General features: G+C 39.6%; 1 protein-coding gene across 10 annotated transcripts in view; it reads right to left on the reverse strand.

Annotated features, from left to right (window-relative positions):
* The window catches only part of PHF14 (PHD finger protein 14), a 321,061-nt gene that overhangs the window by 208,411 nt on the left and 92,531 nt on the right, over nucleotides 1-20,119 (reverse strand). For all 10 annotated transcript variants that reach the window (XM_038390501.2, XM_043509246.1, XM_043509252.1 and 7 more), the window contains 8 exons: nucleotides 19,558-19,669; nucleotides 17,785-17,922; nucleotides 14,079-14,225; nucleotides 7,357-7,627; nucleotides 5,809-5,915; nucleotides 4,372-4,467; nucleotides 2,332-2,435; nucleotides 933-1,064 (listed from right to left, as the gene is read on the reverse strand). In XM_038390501.2, the coding sequence (XP_038246429.1) occupies nucleotides 933-1,064; nucleotides 2,332-2,435; nucleotides 4,372-4,467; nucleotides 5,809-5,915; nucleotides 7,357-7,627; nucleotides 14,079-14,225; nucleotides 17,785-17,922; nucleotides 19,558-19,669 (1,107 nt within the window). The remainder of the gene's footprint in view (nucleotides 1-932; nucleotides 1,065-2,331; nucleotides 2,436-4,371; nucleotides 4,468-5,808; nucleotides 5,916-7,356; nucleotides 7,628-14,078; nucleotides 14,226-17,784; nucleotides 17,923-19,557; nucleotides 19,670-20,119) is intronic.

The raw sequence follows: 20,119 nt of genomic DNA on the forward strand, positions 1-20,119 counted from the left end.
TTTAAACTGGTACTACTAACAACTAACTATATACACTGAATAATGAAGAAAACTTGCTGAGCAAGAGCCAAGGGAAGTTCCAGTCACCGTCACTGGCAGTAAAATGGGACTGAAGGGGTGGTGGGTTGGCCTATATATTTTTGGCGCAATAAGGGCGCGACTCCAGGGGGCGCACAGGCGGACCTGATGGATACTGCTAAGGGAAAAATATTCCAGCCATCGTGCATTTGGCGTGCATGCACCTGATTGGAATCGACATTAACAAGCACTCGAAGAAGATCTGTATTTCATGAATAGAGGTTACTCCATAATTTAGAAAAGATGTCAAAAGATTATGACCAGGTGATGAAACATTATCAATGACTAGATTTATTAATTTAAGAAATAACTTTTCCCACAAATTCAACTAGATATTCCAATGCACATTGCCCAATACAAGTACTTAAACTGCACTTTAATTTAAGTTTGTAAGCTAATCACTTACTTGTATTTTAACAGAGAATTATTCATCTTGAATTATCTATTAAATATACACATTTCAGATTAACAATCAAGAGCTATCTTCAATGAGCATGAGTTTAGCAAATCTCTATAAATAAAATTCACATTTCAGAGATGTAGACTATAGTGTCTCGCCTGATAAATTGAGTGAAATGTCAATACTGTAAATGAGCATAACCTAATGCCCTTACCTTTCCATGGAAACATAAGTGATGAAAGTAAAGTCAGAATAAAGACAGATCTTAATCACATAACTTAATTTTTAACAGTAATAATGACGAGGGAAAGAAACTTGAAATTAAGATAGTCTAGTTTAAGCAGTATTTGACAATGCCTAAATACTAAAAACTTACAACCCTTTTCACATTTAAGCTTTACTTGGAGCGCATGGAAATGGCAGAAGATAACTAATTAACAATATTCTTACTTACCAATAACTGTTTTTAGTCTTCCTTGGCATTCTTGTAAGAGGAGGGTCCAGACACCCAAGATGATAATGTAGTTTACAGGTATCACACAGTAAGAGGAGGTGTTGATCATGGTTCTTCTTACAAATTCCACAACTTTGAATAAATGCAGCCAAAAAAAGCATTAAAATTACATTTTGAGATAGTAAAGCATATATTATACAGTACCGTATTTCTTAGTGACAATAAAAAGTGCAAGTATGTAAATATATGTTAATGACATCATACAGTTTTCACAGTATTCATTTAAAATTAACTACATGATTACTTTTGAAAATGTTTATGACTAAACAGCTTTTAAAACTATGTGATATCTCATCTTCTAACATTTTCTTTAAATTTCATATTCAAGTGCTGTAGAACTGCAGTTACCCTTCTGATGCTCGAATCAGGATATCCCATGATATTACCAAGCACGAGTGCAAAACACAATACATGGGGGGAGCATCACCATGCCGGCAAAAAGTGGCTAAGTAGAATATTATTACTACTATTAATCATTTATCTTTTTAAATAACATTGAAAGACAGGACTGCAGTATCAACATGCTGGATAATGTACAAACACAGAATAAATCAGAGTTCACTTTTTAAATTGAGCTACTGAACCAACATTCGCAAAAAGAAAAGGAGTACTTGTGGCACCTTAGAGACTAACAAATACTCAAATAAATTTGTTAGTCTCTAAGGTGCCACAAGTACTCCTTTTCTTTTTGCGAATATAGACTAAAACGGCTGCTACTCTGAAACCTGTACCAATATTGGCATTCTTGTTTAATAGTACAAAATTAATCTTTTTGAGACTTATTTATCACATAATGAAAAGAAAGAAAGAAAGAAAGAAAGAAAGAAAGAAAGAAAGAAATCTGTTCAAAAACAGCTTGTTGATCCATCAACTGGAAGAGTAAATTTCCTCAAATGGCAAGTATTTTTAACATTATACTTCTACATAATATTGTTCGTACCAACATAATATTGAATAATAATAATGAATACATAATATTGTTCGTACCAAAATCCTCACAGCAGTATAGACTACCAAACTGAAAAGACAATAGCATGGATTTAATATTTCCACATTACAGTTGCAATAGATTCTGATATTTCAGATGTAGAAGCCATTTCTCTTTAAAGCACTGCAGTCTATTAACAGAGAAAGCCCTGCCAATGTGTGTGCCAAAATAAAGAAATGACTCAACTTCTTAGCTTGGAGATAAACATAACTCTAATGGCAGCCAACAGTAAGTAAGATGTGCGGGAGGGATTTTCTTCAATTATTGTGTAAATAAACACGTCAATTAAAAATATTTATCAACACTCTCTGTACTATATCATGCCTATTCTACCAAGATTGCATTACTTGCCTATAAAGTACTGCTGGAAGCATAGACGTCTTTTGTGTTCCTCCTTCCTTTTTACTTGGTTTCCTCTCCTTGGGTGCTCGCAAAATTACTGGAATGTTCAATTTCTATTGGATTTGAAAAAATGCAGTTTATACATAAGTTTTTTTGGGAAGAATCTAAGTATACCATTCCCGCCCATTTGCCACTCCACAGCCGGTTAAATTTGGTCAACCGCATAATACTACTTTTATGAAGGAAAAACTTCTTTCTAAACTACTTTACAGGAAAGAGCAACTTTAAAAAGTATTTATTTTGTCTCAAAACAAATTTTGTTTTTCACAGAACAACAGTCACATTTTTCAATTTACAACTAAAACAAAAAAATGCAAACACTAAAGTCCTGGCTTTTAACTTTTCCCCCCAACCTTTGAGAGAGAGAGAGAGAGAGAGAGAGAGAGAGAAAACCCATTACACTTGAAAAAAGAATACTGAGGCAGTTTATTTTCCTCAGTCTCTGTTATACTGGTGCTCCATAGGTTAATTAGAAAAATTATCTTATTGGACCAAACGTTCCACAAAGCAGACGAGATTCTCTTCAGGTTTATACTAATCTGCAGTATGCAAGCTTCTCAGACAGCAACCATCTATCAAAGTCATTTCTTGGCGGCCCTGTGGGCCTGGATCTGTTCAACCAACTGGAAAAAAGTGTCATGCAAGCTGTGCAAATGAATTTTACTTCTACTTTCTATTTTTTTTAAATTTATTAATGTTTGCACTGGGAAATACATTTGTGAACTTTCTAAAAAACTATTGTTAAAAGGTAAAATCTTGTTCCAGACAGACCAAGTTCTACTAACAAAGAGATTTTTGTATAAGACAAGTAGGCGAAAAAAAATTCAGCCAGCTTGGTGTGAGTAACCAATATGATTAAACCACAAGCATTACTGCAGACATCAAGGGTAGATTTCATTTTAAGTACAGTAATACAAAAACAGAAGTACCAAAGGCCATCACAAAAATCTCTGACACAGAATTAGGTGATATCTTTTTATTCTCATCCTTTTAAAATACTGACTCACTATAATATTTATTCTGCACGATTCCCAAAAGCACCCTTATAATTAGTATGGCATGTCAATGTTCAATCCATTACATCTTGAAAAAGACTGCTGTCTTCCTTGTGTGCCTGCCACATATGAGCCTTTTAGGGGGGTATGGGAAATATTACATAAAAAGACCAATGAAATGACTCACTATTTCAGAAACACAGCCATCTACATGCTGACAGATACAGTTTTCAGTGTGAAAAAGAGCACATGTACTGAACAAGTGTTCTCAAACTTCTTTAAAAACATGACTGGAAATAGTTTCATGTTCTCTTCTGATGGATAAATGACACATTGCCATATTACATATATGGGGTTTCAGTGATTTATCATGAACATGATCCATGTATCTGTTTACCTTTTATCTTAATTCAATGAATTTATGAGCATATTGAAGCATGAAATGTACCTCCTTCCTTGCAATGGACAACATGGTCACTGGTAGCATCAAGAAATAATCAAACATTCTCATATCACTGATATCATATACTCACTAGTTCTAAAAAAGGGTACATCTTTTTATCTGCATAATTTAAAAAACACTGTTGCAAGTGATGTGTGGTTTTAGGGATGTACAGTTTATAAAATGGTCATAAACAGTCAATACAAACTCAAGGAACCATTCCACAGTATTTGAAACCTATAACTGCTAAAGAAAAAGTGGAGAGGAATACGGTGGCATTAACTCATGCTTCAGATTTAGCTTTATCACAAATGACAGGTCAATCAGTTACAGCAAATGAAAGAATTTTGCAAACAAGATAGCTATTATAACAACAAAATTAAGCTACAGGTTCCCAGTAGGTTGCTTGCAGAGCTTTAGATATATTTCAAATCAAAAATCATGAAAAATCAGAGCATGCAAAGGTGACAGATTCAAAATAAAAAAACCTATTCTCTGAAAATCATGTGCACCTGTGTGGTGCAAAAGAGGGAGGGGGAATGAAAAGCCAACCTGCCCAATGATTCTACCCAGTAGAGTCCATATTCCTTGCCCTTCATTTCGTAGCTTTCCATTCATATTTTGTAGCTCTTCCAAGGACTCACACAGCTGAAAATAAAAAATTGAAAAACTCTTTTAAAGTTCATTTACTGAAGTTATTCAGCATCTATTATGTGAGAACGCTTTAACTATAATTTTTATGAATTAAATAATTAAAAACACAATGAAACTCAATAGTCATGTCAATACATCAGAGATCAGTTCAGTCATTCAGGCATATAACAGCACTAAGAAGAAAGTTGGGAAGCCATCTGTTTTGTGAAAGAGGATCTAAAGTAATTCAGCATGACAATTAGGTTCCACAATCACAAGCAGAAAGCAAAATTAAAGTATACTAAAGCATACATAATACAAATTGTACTATACTATTTGCAGCTATGAAGTTTTGACAAATGTTTCTATACAGGGAATCAAGTTTTGTTCCTTCACCACCAAAAAAAATACACACTCTTAAAAAACCAAGCACTTATTTTGTTAATTTAAAAGAACACCGAAGCAAAAGACAGTATTCTGAAAAGTAATCGCCAGCTATAGTACTGTATGTATAACCTAGTAATTTTGTTAATCGTCTCCTCCATTCCTCTCTTGTTATTCTTGGACATTTGTTTGCATTTAAAACATGTGTTTAAACCACTTTTGATCAATTCTAACCTGCTGAATTCAGCAAGCATCAGTATATCATCCTGCACAAATAATAATTTTAATGGATTTTTTATATATATATATATATTTTAATGGGTTTTTAGTTTCAAAAAGTCATAAAGCAATTTTTAATCAACACTAACTCTTCCACATACCATGACTTGCTTCATACACATTCATTATAGCAGCACTTCTTTGAGCCAATGTTATCATCTGTTGATCCCCATAAAAAAAATTTTGGGAAGGCTCAAAATTTAGATATTGATAAAAGCATGGGCAACTGTTTTCATGTTTTGTTTTGTTTTGTACGCTATATCATGTAAACAATTCCTGCACTGCTAGAAATCCAGACACTACCACTAGATGAGAACCTGAAAGTCAAACTACCCAAAAACAAAACATTGAGAGTGTCACGTCAGGGGTCACTGTCCAAACTAAGTGCACACAAACAGCAAAAATGGTAAAAAGTAAGGCCCAAATCTTTCAATTGGTTCCATGCAAAAGGGCCTCTGTGCTCAGGTGGAGCCCTGTTAATGAGGCTCTATGTGAAGGATCAGTGCCTAACTTAGATTTTAGAAATTCACTGTAGTTTTGATAATTTAAAGTAGGAAAGGTAAGATATATTTTAAGTAGCATTTTTATCCTGGTACTCCTCCTTTAAAAAGCAGTTTTCCCTTTGAAAAGCAAAATTCTAACAGTTAACAACACTCAAATGCTTAGCACAATTGTATTCACTGCTTTTCTTACCTTGTTATATTCCACATGAAGTTTTTCTTGTTCATTTTCTAGTTTATCCTTAATATTCTTCTGTTCAGCCATATTTTCTTGGATCTGAATCATGCGCATATTTCTCTCTGTTTAAATAAAATCCAGTCCTTTCTAGCTTTAGTTGCATTTCTTCAAGTGTCCCACATTGTTAACACATGGAACAAGTGTTACACATTTAAGCACCAAGTTAAAAAAAATCTTAAAATATGAAACTACTACGAGAGAGAGAGAGAGAGGATCAAATTACAGGACACTGTTTTGTTAAATGATCTACGAGAGTGATGGAATACAAGCACTTTCCCACCATGCAGACCTGGGAAAAAAATTTTGATGAATAGTTTATTTGCAAAAAATGCAGTTTTGGTTAACCGAAAACTATTCTTGAATATGACACAAATTTGTGAGTAGTTTTGGATCATTTTTCTTTTCAGTACTTGGATGCCATTCTCAAAATGGCCAGAGAAAGTGGTGAAATGGAGGTGATGCCAGAGCTCTCCTCGTAACTTTAATGAAGTGGTTAGAGCCCTCACCCAGGATGTGGGAGATGCAGATTCAATTCCCCTCTCTGCTGATATGGAGAAGGGATCTGAACTTGAGTCTCCCCCACAGCATTATATTACCCGGGCCACAGGAATATACTGGTGAGGGTCTTTGGTGTGACTGCCCTTATCACTGGGATAAAAATTATAAGGCATCATCACCTCATCGAATCTATCCCTTTTAAAAAAAATACCCAAAACAGATTTTTTTTTCAATTTGCTAATTTTTTTTTTGCAGTTTCTAGATTCAGTTAACCCACATCAAATCTTTTTTTAAAAAATTTGAACCTTCTAATGAACTGAACAAAATCAGTTATTCACCCAGCTCTACTGCCACATGCTTTTGCTGCATGAGCAAAGTCAGAGTGAGATAACTGTTTGGTGATGTGCACTGATTGGTCATCTCAGGCTAAACCAGCTGACCTCAATCACAAGAATATGCCCTTCTAAGATGGAAACAGAGTACTGAGGAATTAAAGACACAGTGCCCAAGATTTTGTTAGGAATGTTCAGAGAGGAGAGAGATGCTCTTCCCCCTAATTTCAAAGAGGACAAAACAAAAAAGGTGCCAAATATCTACCCTTCCATGCCTGTCAAGAAAAACATACTCCCTGCTGTTTATGTTAAAAGTAATTTAGTTTACAAAAGAGATATGTTTAAAAAGGCACACTAACTTACTTTAGCATATTAAGATACTGAGTGTTTATGTGAACTCTACAGTCATTTGAATGAGCAATGATAGCTTTTTCTCTAATGATAAGAAAAAATAATATATATATATATATATATATATATATACACACACACATACACACATACATATACATACACACACGAGCATACTCTGTTACTTTAACCAAACCTTCTCCTATCTTTTTCTATAATTAGTCAAATGTTTTCTTCAAAACATTATATAATACAAAGTCAATAGGTGTGGAACATTGTCTATATGGTTTAAGAAACTTAAATTTCATATTCTCATCCTTACCAAGATAATAATTCACAAAATCAGCAGTCAGAGCCGGTTGCTTATGTTTTCTCCTTCCATCCACACTGGAACTGGTATCTGAAGTGTCCACGGGAAAGATGTCTGTACTAATTCCCATTAATTCAGCTTTGCGCATCAGCTTACGTATGGCTGAAGCACTGCTAGTGAGTGGTCGTGGCAGCTTCTCCCTGGGAACCCATGCCTGAGGCCTGGTGGTACGAGCTAATTCTGCCTTGGCACGATACTGCTGCAATCTGGCATTGATTCGGGCCTACAATCAAATTCCCAGAAAATCAAAATAGAATAAAATGGTGTAAAATGGAATCCAAATCACTTCTGCCAGTAAACTTAACCTTCCTTTAGATTACATGTACACTAGGCACTACTTTCAATAAGAAAAAATACACAATCTAATCCAGTATTTTTCAATGCTTTAGGATGTGATAACTCAATAGACAAAACCATATATGAATATCATTTGATTTTACTTTGACATTTATAGTTAACTGGCAGCATATTTTCTTAACCTTAGGTTTGTGAAGTCAAACGGAGTAATATTCAGAACTTTCTTTCTGGGAATACCACCTTCACTTTAACATAAGTGGTCTTCTGGCAATATGCTGGCATGTCTAATAAACGTAAGTAGATGGAACTGTATATGTTCACAAAGTGGGTAAAACCCTTGTCTTAGGTATCAGAAAACAGATTAAGATGTGAGTATACTGCCGGCATAACTGCCCGTCTAAACCTGCTGGCTGACACTTCTGCCAAGTCTATAACCCTCTTTTGTAGGAATTCCTTTCCCAGTTACAGCACTGCCCAAACATACCTCTTTATAGATAAGTACACTAGCTGACATTAAGGAAATTCACAAACAAAAGCAATAGAGACACTAGAGGCACACTGTATATATTGCTGACGGCATCTGTATATTTTGGACATCTGGGAGACCAACACCAGCAGGTCAAGCTGTTACATGTAATTGGAAAATACTGCCTGCAGAAAGTCTTTGCAGTGGCAGACAATAACACAAGCATAAAAACCATGACAAGCATGAATCCAGCTGAGTACCAGTTACAGTTTCTATACTCGCTTGCATGAAGAGGAAGTCAGACTACAGAGCATTAATCCAACTCCCCCAACACATGGTATGAGATACCCTTACATGTGAGAGAAAGGCAAAAACATGTGCATATACATACTACACTTGAGGAATACCAGTTAACTCAGCAGTTCAATTTACTAGCTTCTGACCAGCATGATCTGGAGCAGGGTGTCAAACATCTGGTTTGTAGGCTGAATCCAGCCTCTCTTCTCCAGCCCATAGCACGAAGGGCCAGAAGTGAACTGGAATGGATAGACTGAGTAGGGAGGTCATGCTTTATTTGGCACAGGCACCTGAGCCCTTTCCTTTTTCTTTCTGCCTTCCCCTCCCCTCAGTTGCTACTTTTCATAGATGAAGCAGCACCACAATGCCTCAGAGATGAGACAGAGTAGGCTCCTTCCCAGCTGAACCACTATTCAGTCAATCTCACCCAGGCCTCAATCCTCTGTGCTGCTATCCAGACACAGATTTTATCTTCATTGTTTAAAAAAGATGTGCTTTTACTCTGGAATAACTAACACACATCTGCTATCTCAATGTAAATCCTAGTGATGACAAGACACCATAGTTTTCACCATAAGGGAAATTGAGGCAAGGGGTCAACCACAAGGCAGAGAAAGTGGCATGACTCAGTGGCTAGAGCACTAGACTGGAACTTCAGAGACCTGGGTTATATTCCTAGCCTCCTGGGTGATTTGGGGCATTACTTCACCTTTTTGTGCCATAGTTTCCTCATCTGTAAAACGGAGCTAATGATGCTGGCCTCCTTTGTAAAGGGCTTTGAAATCTACTGATAAAAAGTACTACATAAGAGCTAGGCATTATTAATTATTATTATTATTACTAACAGTGTTTTATATGAATAATAATATTACTAATAGTTAGGGCCCTACCATATTCACGGCCATGAAAAACATACCAAGGACCATCAAATCAGACCTCCCCCATGAAATCTAGCTATTGGAAAGGAGGAGAGGGGAGGGGCAGCTGGGAGAGATTCCCAGAAGTGGAGATGGATCTGATCTTCCCTCTGCTGCTAGGAATGCCTGCACAAGGGGCTCCTAGCTGCTAGTCCCAGCTAGGCTGAGGAGGGACAGGACTTCCTCTTCCCCTGCACGGCAGCTCTTGGGGTGTGGGGGAGGTCAAACCTTCAGAGCCGCAGTGCAGCCATGGAGCTTCCTACAGCTGGGGGAGGTATTCACAGGTGGATCTCATCTCCCGCCAAGAGCAGCCATGCAGGGGAAGAGGAAGTCCTGTCCCTCCCCAGCCCAGCCCAGCCTAGCAGCTAGAAGCTCCCTGCTGGGACGCTCCCAGGGAAGATTCTCCCAAAGGAAGAGAAAAAGAGAGAGGGAGGCTGAGGATGCCCAAAGTTGGGCAAGTGGGTAGGGGAAAAGAGGAATCACATTCACAAGAATCAATCATTCATTCACATGGCACACGAGCCAATTTTTAATGGCACACTGCTGTCTACCAGGGCCGGCCCAGTCCGGCCCACTCTTCTCTCCCCCCTCCCACTGCTCTCTCCTTGCAGGGCAGGCAAGCTTCCCCCAGCGTGCTGGGTTTCTGCCCCTCCTCCTCTCCCTCCCTGCAGCCGATCAGCTGACAGCCCTTGCTACGGAGGGGAGAGGGAAAAGCAGAGCCACAGCGCTCTTGCGCTCTCTGCTCCGGGGACCTTGGGGAAGGGGGTGGAATCGGCATATCCCCTCCAGCCTCCTGCTGTGAGCCGCTCAGGGCAGGGGGCTGGGAGAACCCCCACGACCCCAGGCCACACCCCCAGCCCTCTGCCCTAACCCTGAACCCCCCCACACTCCCAGCCCTGTGCCCTGACCCCTGTACCCCCCCACAACCTCAGCCCCGACTCCAGCATCCCCCACACATACCCAGCTCCCTGCCCTGACTACTGCACCCTCCTCACACACCCCCAGCCCCCTGTCCTGACTCCTGCACCCCCCACACATACCCAGCCCCTCCACACCACGTGCCCTGACTCTTCCACCCCCAAATCCACATCCCCACACCCAGCGAAGCACCAAATGGGAGCTCCTGCACACACACACTCACACTCCTACTTGCACCCCTCACACCAAATGGGAGCTGCACAGGTAAGTGATCCACACGCAAACCTCCTGCCCCAACCCTGAGCCCCCTCCCTCATTCTAGCTCCTGGCCAGACCCTGCACCCCAACCCCCAGCCTGCTCCTTCGCCCCCAGCCCTGTTCTCAGTGCACTCCCACCCTCATCTCAGTGCAGAGAGAGGAAAATGGGCCAGAACCAGGGAGAAAGTAGGTACCTACTCTATGTGGACAGGGCCGGGACCCCAGACCGGCAGCAGGCTGAGCAGGGCTGGCAGCTGGGACCCTGGTGGGCAGGAGCCAGCGGACGGAACCCCAGACCGGCAGCAGGCTGAGCCACTCAGTCCACTGCTGGTCTGGGGTCCCAGCCGCTGGCCCCGCTCAGCCTGCTGCCGGTCTGGGGTTCTGGCTGCCGGCTCCTTGCCAGCCGGGGTACCGGCCGCAGGCCCCGCTCAGCCCAGTGCCGGCCTAGGTGACCGGAACTCCATGCTGGCAGTGGGCTTAGCGGGCCAGCAGTGTAAGATCAGCATTTTAATTTAATTTTAAATGAAGGTTCTTAAACATTTTGAAAACCTTGTTTACATACAACAATAGTTTAGTTATATAATATATAGACTTATACAGAGAGACCTTCTAAAAAAACGTTAAAATGTATTACTGGCATGCGAAACCTTAAATTAAAGTGAATAAATGAAGACTCGGCACACCACTTCTAAAAGGTTGCCGACCCCTGATCTAGAGCAGAGGTGGGCAAACTATGGCCAGCAGGCTACATCCGGCCTGCGGGACCGTCCTGCCCGGCCCTTGAGCTCCTGGCCAGGGAAGCTAGCCCCTGGCCCTTCCCCTGCTCTCCCCCATCCCCTGCAGCTACACCGCTGCGCAGACAGTGCGGCTGGCTCTGTCTGGGCGGCAGGGCTGTGAGCTCCTGCTGCTCTGAGCAGCATGGTAAGGGGGAGGCGGCAGGGTGTGTGTGTGTTGGATAAGGGGCAGGGAATCCAGGGGGCAGTCAGGGGGCAGAGAGCAGGGGGCGGTTGGATGGGGCGGAGGTTCTGGGGGGCTGAGAGGGGGGTGGTCAGGGGATAGGGAATGGGGTGGGGGGGGTTGGATAGGGCATGGGAGTCCTGGGGGACCTGTCAGTGGGCAGGGGTGTGGATAGGGTTCGGGGCAGTCAGGGAACAGGGAGGGTTGATGGGGTGGGGTCCCGGGGGGCCAGTCAGTGGGCAGGGGTGTGGATAGTTGTCGGGGGGGCAGTCAGGGGACAGGGAGCGGGGGGGTTGGATGGGGTGGGGTCCGAGGGGGGCATTTGGGGAAGGGGGTCCTGGGAGGTGGTAGTCAGGGGACAAGAAGCAGAGGGGGTTGGATGGGTCGATGGTTCTGAGGGGGGCAGTCAGGGGGGCGGGAAGTGGGAGGGTGGATAGGAGGCGGGGGCCAGGCTGTTTGGGGAGGCACAGCCTTCCGTACCCGCCCCCCCCCATACAGTGTCACATCCCGATGTAGTTCTCGGGCCAAAAAGTTTGCCCACCCCTGATCTAGAGAGACTGGAAATACAGAATGATGGCAGGAACAAGAAACATTCATAATTTCTATTAGGGAACAGGGATGAGAACAATCTGTACACTCACTCTTCTTTTGAACATGGCGATGCTCAGCTCTCTTGAAAAATCAGTCCACTAATTTAGGTGCATAAATAAAGATTAAGCCTAATTTTAGGCACCCCTTTTTTTAAATCTTGACCCAGGCCTATAATGGTATATTTATATAGCCTATCTGTGACTGCTAGTAGCAAATAACCCCAATGGCCGGGGAGGGCTCTGCGTTACTACAGGGAATTCTTTCCTGGTGGTCTGGCTGCTGGGTCTTGGTGAAATACTCAAGGTCCAACTGACCGCCATATCTGGATTCAGGAAAGAATTTTCCCGCAGTCAGATTGGCAGAGACCCTGGGGTTTTTTTTGGCTTTCCTCTGCAGCATGGGTCACTTGCAGTTTTAAACTAGTGTAAATAGTGGATTCTCTCTAACTTGAAGTCTTTAAATCATGATTTGAGGATGTCAGTAAGTCCTCCAGAGATTATAGGTCTATTACAGGAGTGGATGGATGAGGTTCCATGGCCTGCAATGTGCAGGAGGTCAGACTAGATGATCATAATGGTCCCTTCTGGCCATACAGTCTATGAGATTTACAGCAAAGACCTTTACAATTTAGGCATTGGTTACAGAGCCCCTTTTTTTCCCCTTGTCCATCATTTCTGCCACTATTATGTAGATCCACAGCTTGCATCTGCCACCATCATCCTTATCCCCTTACGGTTTCTCTCAGCCACTTTTCTGCCCATCAGTCTCTGCTCCCCCTGACCTTGAAGCACAGAGTCAGTCTCCCTCCTCTCAGTTCTTGTCTCTGGTACCATAGAAACCCCTGGCAGCTGGGAGGAGAAACTGCATGAAAAATCCTACTTAGCCCAGGTCTGGGGCATGCCCAGTACAAATGGAACCTTCTGAGTGTTTTGTTTAAAAACTATTATCCATTGAGTATATGCAAACTGAAATTTTTTAGAGGATTATAAATGTTCGAATTTTGGTGGATTTTCATGAGGCCGGTAAAAAACCTATTGACACCAGGGCAACTCACTCGCTAAAGTTCAAGTCCCTTCTTCAAACCACAGAGGCACTAGAGCTTCTCAATTAAATTAATGAAATAATTTAGCATGGGCAAAACAGATTTTCCGTAACCTCATTCTGAGAAATAGCTGAATCACTTTTACTGAAATGGTCTATGCACACATACACACAAACAAACACAAACCTGAGGAAGACACACAGCATGGAAAATTTCAGCCTAAAGGACTGAAACATACAAGCAACCAAAAATAGGGGTCTTATATTATAAAGTGTTAAGGCAACCTTATCCGTAGGCTTTGCTATAGCTCCTTGTAATAACTAAGGAAGAAGGTGGAACTTTCTTCTAACATACACATAGCAAAATGTCTAAAATCTTGGCTGACTGATTTTTATTTTTTTAAAATCTTGAAATAAAGATTAGAAGGAAAATAAATACAACTATGGAATTAAAAAAGAATTATAAATTACCCTGGTATCATAACAGGTTTCAGAGTAGTAGCCGTCTTAGTCTGTATTCGCAAAAAGAAAAGGAGTACTAGTGGCACCTTAGAGACTCACAAATTTATCTAAGCATAAGCTTTCGTGAGCTACAGCTCACTTCATCAGATGCATCAAATAAATTTGTTAGTCTCTAAGGTGCCACAAGTACTCCTTTTCTTTTTCCTGGTATCATAGAGAATTATATAAACTAATCAGATTATTTCCATTCAGATGCCTGCATGTGCACCTCTTCAAGGATTATATTATGGGGTCATTCACTCTTAGGGAATCCAATGTAAAAGATAATTCACTGCCATATTAATTGACTATATGCCATCAATGTAGTCCAAATTTCATTTCAACCACTGTAATTCCACCTTCCTCTTCCCCCCTCTTCTCATTTAACATTGATGATTAACACACATGCAGCTTTGGCACGGGTACAATACCTGCGCTTCTGGAGAGAGCTGTTTCTCTCTTTCCTGCAAGGACATTTTACAATAAGACTGTAAAGCCAAGTAGTTCTTCCGTTTCCATTTTCTGTCTAACCTGTCCGCATGCTGTTTACAATAAGCAAAAAAAGGATCTGCTATGTCCTGTTTCAGCAAGAAAAAGGGATGGAAAATAAGGGGGGGGGGTGAATCTAATTAGAAAAATGATACAGAGGAACATAAAGCCAGCATTTCATATATAACACAATTAACATTGACAGCTAGGGGGAAGGAATACAAGCCAAAATAGGGGAAGAATAGGTTAAAGAATATTTAGATAGATTAGATGTATTCAAGTCAGCAGGGCCTGATTACATTAATCCTAGGGTACTATTTTTTAATAATCCTAGTTTTTTTTTTAAAAAATAATTTTAATTTTTTTTTATAATCCTAGGGTACTACTTTTTAAAAGAGGAACAAGGAGGACCCGGGGAAGTACAGACCAGACAGTGCATCTAGTGGGGTCAGTCCTCGGTCCGCTAATCTTCAATATTGTCATTATTGACTTGGTTAAAGGAGTACAGTGTATGCTTATAAAATTTGCAGATGACACCAATCTGGGAAGGGTTACAAGCATTTTGGAGGACAGGTTTAACATTCAAAATGGAGAATCTGTCTGAATTCAACAAGATGAAATTCAATAAAGCCAAATGCAAAGTACTTCCCTTAGGAAGGAAAAAATCAAATGCACAACTACAAATGGGGAATAACTGTCTAGGTGGTAATACTGCTGAAAAGGATCTGGAGTTATAGTGGACCACAAACTGAATATGAGTCGTTAATCCGATGCAGCTGAAAAAAAAGCTAATATGATTCTGGGATGTATTAACAGGAGTGTTGTATGTAAGACACAGCAAGGTAACAGTCCTGCTCTACTCAACGCTGGTAAGACTCCTGCTGGAGGATATGTCCAATTCTGGGCACCACAATTTAGGAAGAATGTGGACAAATGGGAAAGAGTCCAGGGGAGAGTAACAAAAATGAGAAAAGGTTTAGAAAACTTGACATATGAGGAAAGGTTGAAAAAACTGGGCATGGTTAGTCTTCAAAAAAGAAGACTGAGAGGTGACCTGGTAATAGTCTTCCAATACCTTAAAGACTATCATAAAAAGGATGGTGATCAATTGTTCTGCTCGTCCACTGAAGGTAGGACAAGAAGTAATGGGCTTAATCTGCAGCAAGATTTAGATATTAGGAAAAATTTTGTAAGTATAAGGGTAACCAAGCTATGGAATAGGCTTCCAATGGATGTCATGGAGTCCCCATCATTGAAAGCTTTTAAAAACAAGTTGGACAAACACCTGCCAGGGATGAGCTAGGGGTTTATTTGGTTCTGGCACAGTGCAGAAGATGACTTGTTAAGGCCTCTTCAAGCTCTACATTTCTAAGATTCTATGTTTCATATAGATGGGTCTTGCAGAGTAACACAGTCAGGGTTTGCATCAGTTTAACTAAAGGTCTGTTTAAAACCAATTTAGTTAAATTGATGCAAGCCCACATGTGTACACTCAAACAGATTTTTAGATTGTGTATATTGATTTAGAGTAATTCAGTAAGGAATTGACTTAAGCTAAATCAACAGAAGCCAGGTTTAAATTTGTTTAAAAGTGACCACACAGAAATTTCGTTTTTGTTTTTTAAGCTGAGAAGTTTCTTTTTTAGAATAGCTACTTTACAGTTTATGAAAACAACATAATTTGTTACAAAAATTCAGTTTCTTATATCGAAAGAGAATGCTAAAACTATACTAGCAATTATTTCCACCCAGAACTGCAAACAGAATTAAAAGGTATATTTAATTGTTCCCATAACTCACGTAGCTCAAAGTCTAAATTCCATTATTTGCACACAGAAGTGACTACATTATCAAAAATGTAGGTGAAAATAATGAGGGTTCAGTTTCAGAGAACAAGTTGAAGCCAAATTGAAAAGTCTAACCTTAGAAGTAAAAGATTTGTTTTAGTTAAATGCCTCAATTGAAGGTTTCAGTAGACACCATATTTTAAAATGTTACGGAGGATCAGTGCTACCCAATATGCTAATTAGTTTATGAATTATTTTTGTTTATTTTTTGTTGTTTTTTTTCTATAATCACAGTTAAAGAGCACTGAAGCAAGTCCCAGCAAATACAACACAGGACAAACCAACACTGCAAGCACCTCATCGTTCTCTAGTACAGATACCTAGTGCCGCACAACAAAGCAATACATTCTCCATGTACTCTTTAACAGTCTCTAATGATCTCCAAAAAAATTTTTTAATGAATTTACATTTCTGCAAGTTAACCCAGGGAAAAGGGAACAACTTCCTATGACAAATGCTGTACCAACAGGTAACAATTGGGGGGAGGGATAGCTCAGTGGTTTGAGCATTGGCCTGATAAACCCAGGGTTGTGAGTTCAATCCTTGAGGGGGCCATTTAGGGATCTGGGGCAAAAATTGGGGATTGGTCCTACTTTGAGCAGTGGGTTGGACTAGATGACCTCCTGAGGTCCCTTCCAACCATGGTATTCTATTCTATTCTATTCTATTCTATGAAATTACAATAAAGCACAAAGAAAGCATTTAGAGCATTCTATTACTGCACTAATCATGAAGATGAGATGAGAGAGTTGTCATTTTTCTACATTAAAGTGATGGAAGTTATTTTTGTGTATCCAAGGTTGTATTTTGCCTCCATGCCTGTTCACAGACAAATTATAAGGTTACTGGTATATTTTAACACTAAATAGTTATAAAAACCTGCCCTCTTTGTCTCCTTCTGTAATTATGAAGTGCTCCTGGTTGCTGTTTGGACAGTTCCAAGAAACACTCATCTCTCGTTTGCCCCAGGAGCTCACTAGAATATTTGATCATTCCAGAAGAGACAGGCAGGGAGTCCTTACATATATGTTAAATATAGAATGTACATTTACAGAATGGATTGCTTTATTCATATTATCAAGAAGAAAACTGGTACCATGAGTGAATATGTAAGGAATATGGAATTTAAAAGTAAGTATTTTAACTTGATGCAATTTTTGGTAATTTACAAAAACTCAGAATGAAAATCAAGAAATATCATATTAATACAATGAAAGTAATTTATTTATGTTACATCTTTTTTCAGTATTATCATTAAATTGTATCCAAAACATTTGAAGAGAAAAAGGACCCAATTTGTGCCATTTGAACAGCACAAAGGGGATGTGATCTGGCTACAGCTGGAAACTGAGCAAAGCAGAGGGAGATTCTAAACTAGAAAGAAACTGACAAAGCAAACTCCTGCACCAATGCGCCCAACTCTTAGTTGGGGCATTTCAGGAGAAAGAAGTGGTAAGATGGGGAGTGGGATAAGAGGAGCTCCTCTAACACAGTCATTAGCTAGTGTATGATTCCTTAGAGACAATAACTAGCTATCATAAATCAGAGCAGGCATTAGGCTGTCCTAATTTAAATTAGGGCTAGGACAGCTTGAAACAGCTTCCTGTGAAGAGCATATCTTGGCACAGGAAAAAAAAAAAAATTTAGCCCACTTCCAAAAATATACTTATGACCTCATAGCAGCATCTTATCAAAAACTCTCCTCAGGAATGTTATACAGAAACACAATAAGCTTCCCACATGCTTCTGTTAGGACATTTCCATTTTATGTTTTTCTAAGGAAGTTGCATCACACACATACCTCTTCAGCTGCTGCTTCTGACAGCAGGCCTTCTTTCTGAGCACAGGTCACATGGAAATAAGCTCTACACATGCCAGCATCACAACTAATGCAAACACCAGTTCTGGCAAAACGAGGATCTTCACAAAAACTGCATTCCTAACACAGAAAAATGGTAAAATTAACTACAGAGTAAACACGACAATAAAGATTCCACATTCCATTTTTAATTTGCTCTGACATAAATGAAAGATAATTTAGATGTCTTCTATACAGACACACAAAGTATGTTAAATGTTACTAATGGATGGATTTAATCTCATGAGGTATAGCAATACAGTTAAGGCTAGCTACCTATACTGGGATTCTCCAAACTTCTTTTTTTTAATCCTATATTCACTTTCAACAGGTAAAGCAAAAGACTTGAAATAATAATGCTGGCTCTTCTTGTTTTCCTGCACTGGTAGGTTTCAACTTAGACTTTGTTTTATGTGATTAAACATGCTTTGTTAAAATTAAGAAGAAATTAAATATAATAGACTTAAACAAATGATCATCTGGCTAATTTGTAAGTAATAGTCATAACAGTAATAAAATCAATGCAGTAATCCTTATTTAGGAAGGATCCAATTGTATTAGCAACTTTATAAACTATACAGATAAAATCAGAATCACTTCACCCAAAAATGCAATATATTCCAGGTTGGAGAGATGCTGTGAAATTGTTTAGTTATGAAATGAAGAAGAAGAATACTGCATTAAACTGTATAAAACTGAAGCTCAAGAGGGAATTCAGAGAGGCAGAATATAAAATAATTATCCATATTTTCATTAGAAACTGAGACTCAGTCTTTATTGTGATAGGGTTAGTGTTTTATTTTGCCAACTTATTGCATTGCCTTGGGTTACTGACTCTGCCCACCTGTTAAGAGCATTACTTATCCTATAATCCCTTTTAAAGTTTGAGATGTGCCCAAATTACTACTTCTGCTCCTATTAATCAGTTAAGTCAACAAAAAAACCTAGCTATTGTGTAGAAAAGCTGCTGTACAGAGGTTGCCCACTTCTATAACAGTGCTGAATGTTTTGGAAGACTCAAAGTAGGCATGCTGGAGAGCCACTTGCAATACACACAGGCTGCTCTTCAGTCATCGTGGCATAAAAGTCTTTTTTGTTGGTGGTGGTGGTGAATTTAGTATTCATGAAAGGTCCAACATTGATAGCCTTAGGAACTCAAATTTTTCATTCACCAGATGGGTACAAAAAGAAAAGCTACAGCAAAATCTTCCCCACATGGCCTGACAGCTAGAGAAACAATTGGATGTAAGAAAACCAAGGAGCCATCTACCAGAAATCCTTTGGTCTCTATTGAGTGTCATTTTGTGCCAACTGTAATAGTAATTTGAGTGCTATGCACAAACATCCTCTTATGAACTGGACTAAGAACAATTACACTTCACATAAAAGTCCATTTGGGGAAGGTGGAGTATATTTTTCACTCAGACTCCCATATATTCCTCAACTCTCTACATTCATACTTTGGCAGACTGCCATTAACACACATAACAAGGAGGTAATGAGTGTCTTCAGAAAGAAGGAGAGATGGGGAAGAGAATGAGAAACAAAAGAAAAGACAAAAGAGGATGCATACTTCTGTTTTTATTGCATTTCCAGCCCTGAATCTTGTTGCATTTGTTGCAGAAACAGAATTACAAAAGCTAATAAGATATTCTATGCCATATATGTAGAGCAAATAAAACTATACCTATGTAAATATGTCTCTTCTAGTCTTACCTTGGCACCATACTTAGAATAGTTCATTTCAGTAAGTGTTACTGGCCGCAGCTTGTCAATATCTCCAAATGCCACTCCTGGAACATAGAGGGCACAAACTATGTGGACCCACCTACAACAGCAGAAAAATTAAGCCATTATCATCAAGAACAACAACATTTTGCTCTTGTATTGCACTCTTCGTCTGAAGATCTCAAAGTATGTTACAATGGATTGAAAGTATCATTCACATTTATAGATAAGGAAAATAAGATACAGAAAGCCAAGGGTGTCAGAAACAGGAACACAAGCCTATTGATTCACAGTTGAATGGCCCATCCACAAGACTCTGGTGCCTCCCTCCTATGATCTTAGATTTTTTTTTAATTTGTTTTGACTTTTTCCAGTCCAAGAGTTGTCAGCAGCTTTCTTTATATGGCTCATTGTCAAATATAAGTTCAGTAAAAACCACAAGCATTACCTCTCTCTACCCCTAATATGGTTTGGCTCAAACACTGCACAATTCGTATGCTGACTCTCTTGTGGGGAATGAAGTGAAGCTGCTCTCAAAAACAGACAGAGA

Source organism: Dermochelys coriacea, chromosome 2 (genome assembly GCF_009764565.3).
Source record: "Dermochelys coriacea isolate rDerCor1 chromosome 2, rDerCor1.pri.v4, whole genome shotgun sequence".
Taxonomy (NCBI): domain Eukaryota; kingdom Metazoa; phylum Chordata; order Testudines; family Dermochelyidae; genus Dermochelys; species Dermochelys coriacea.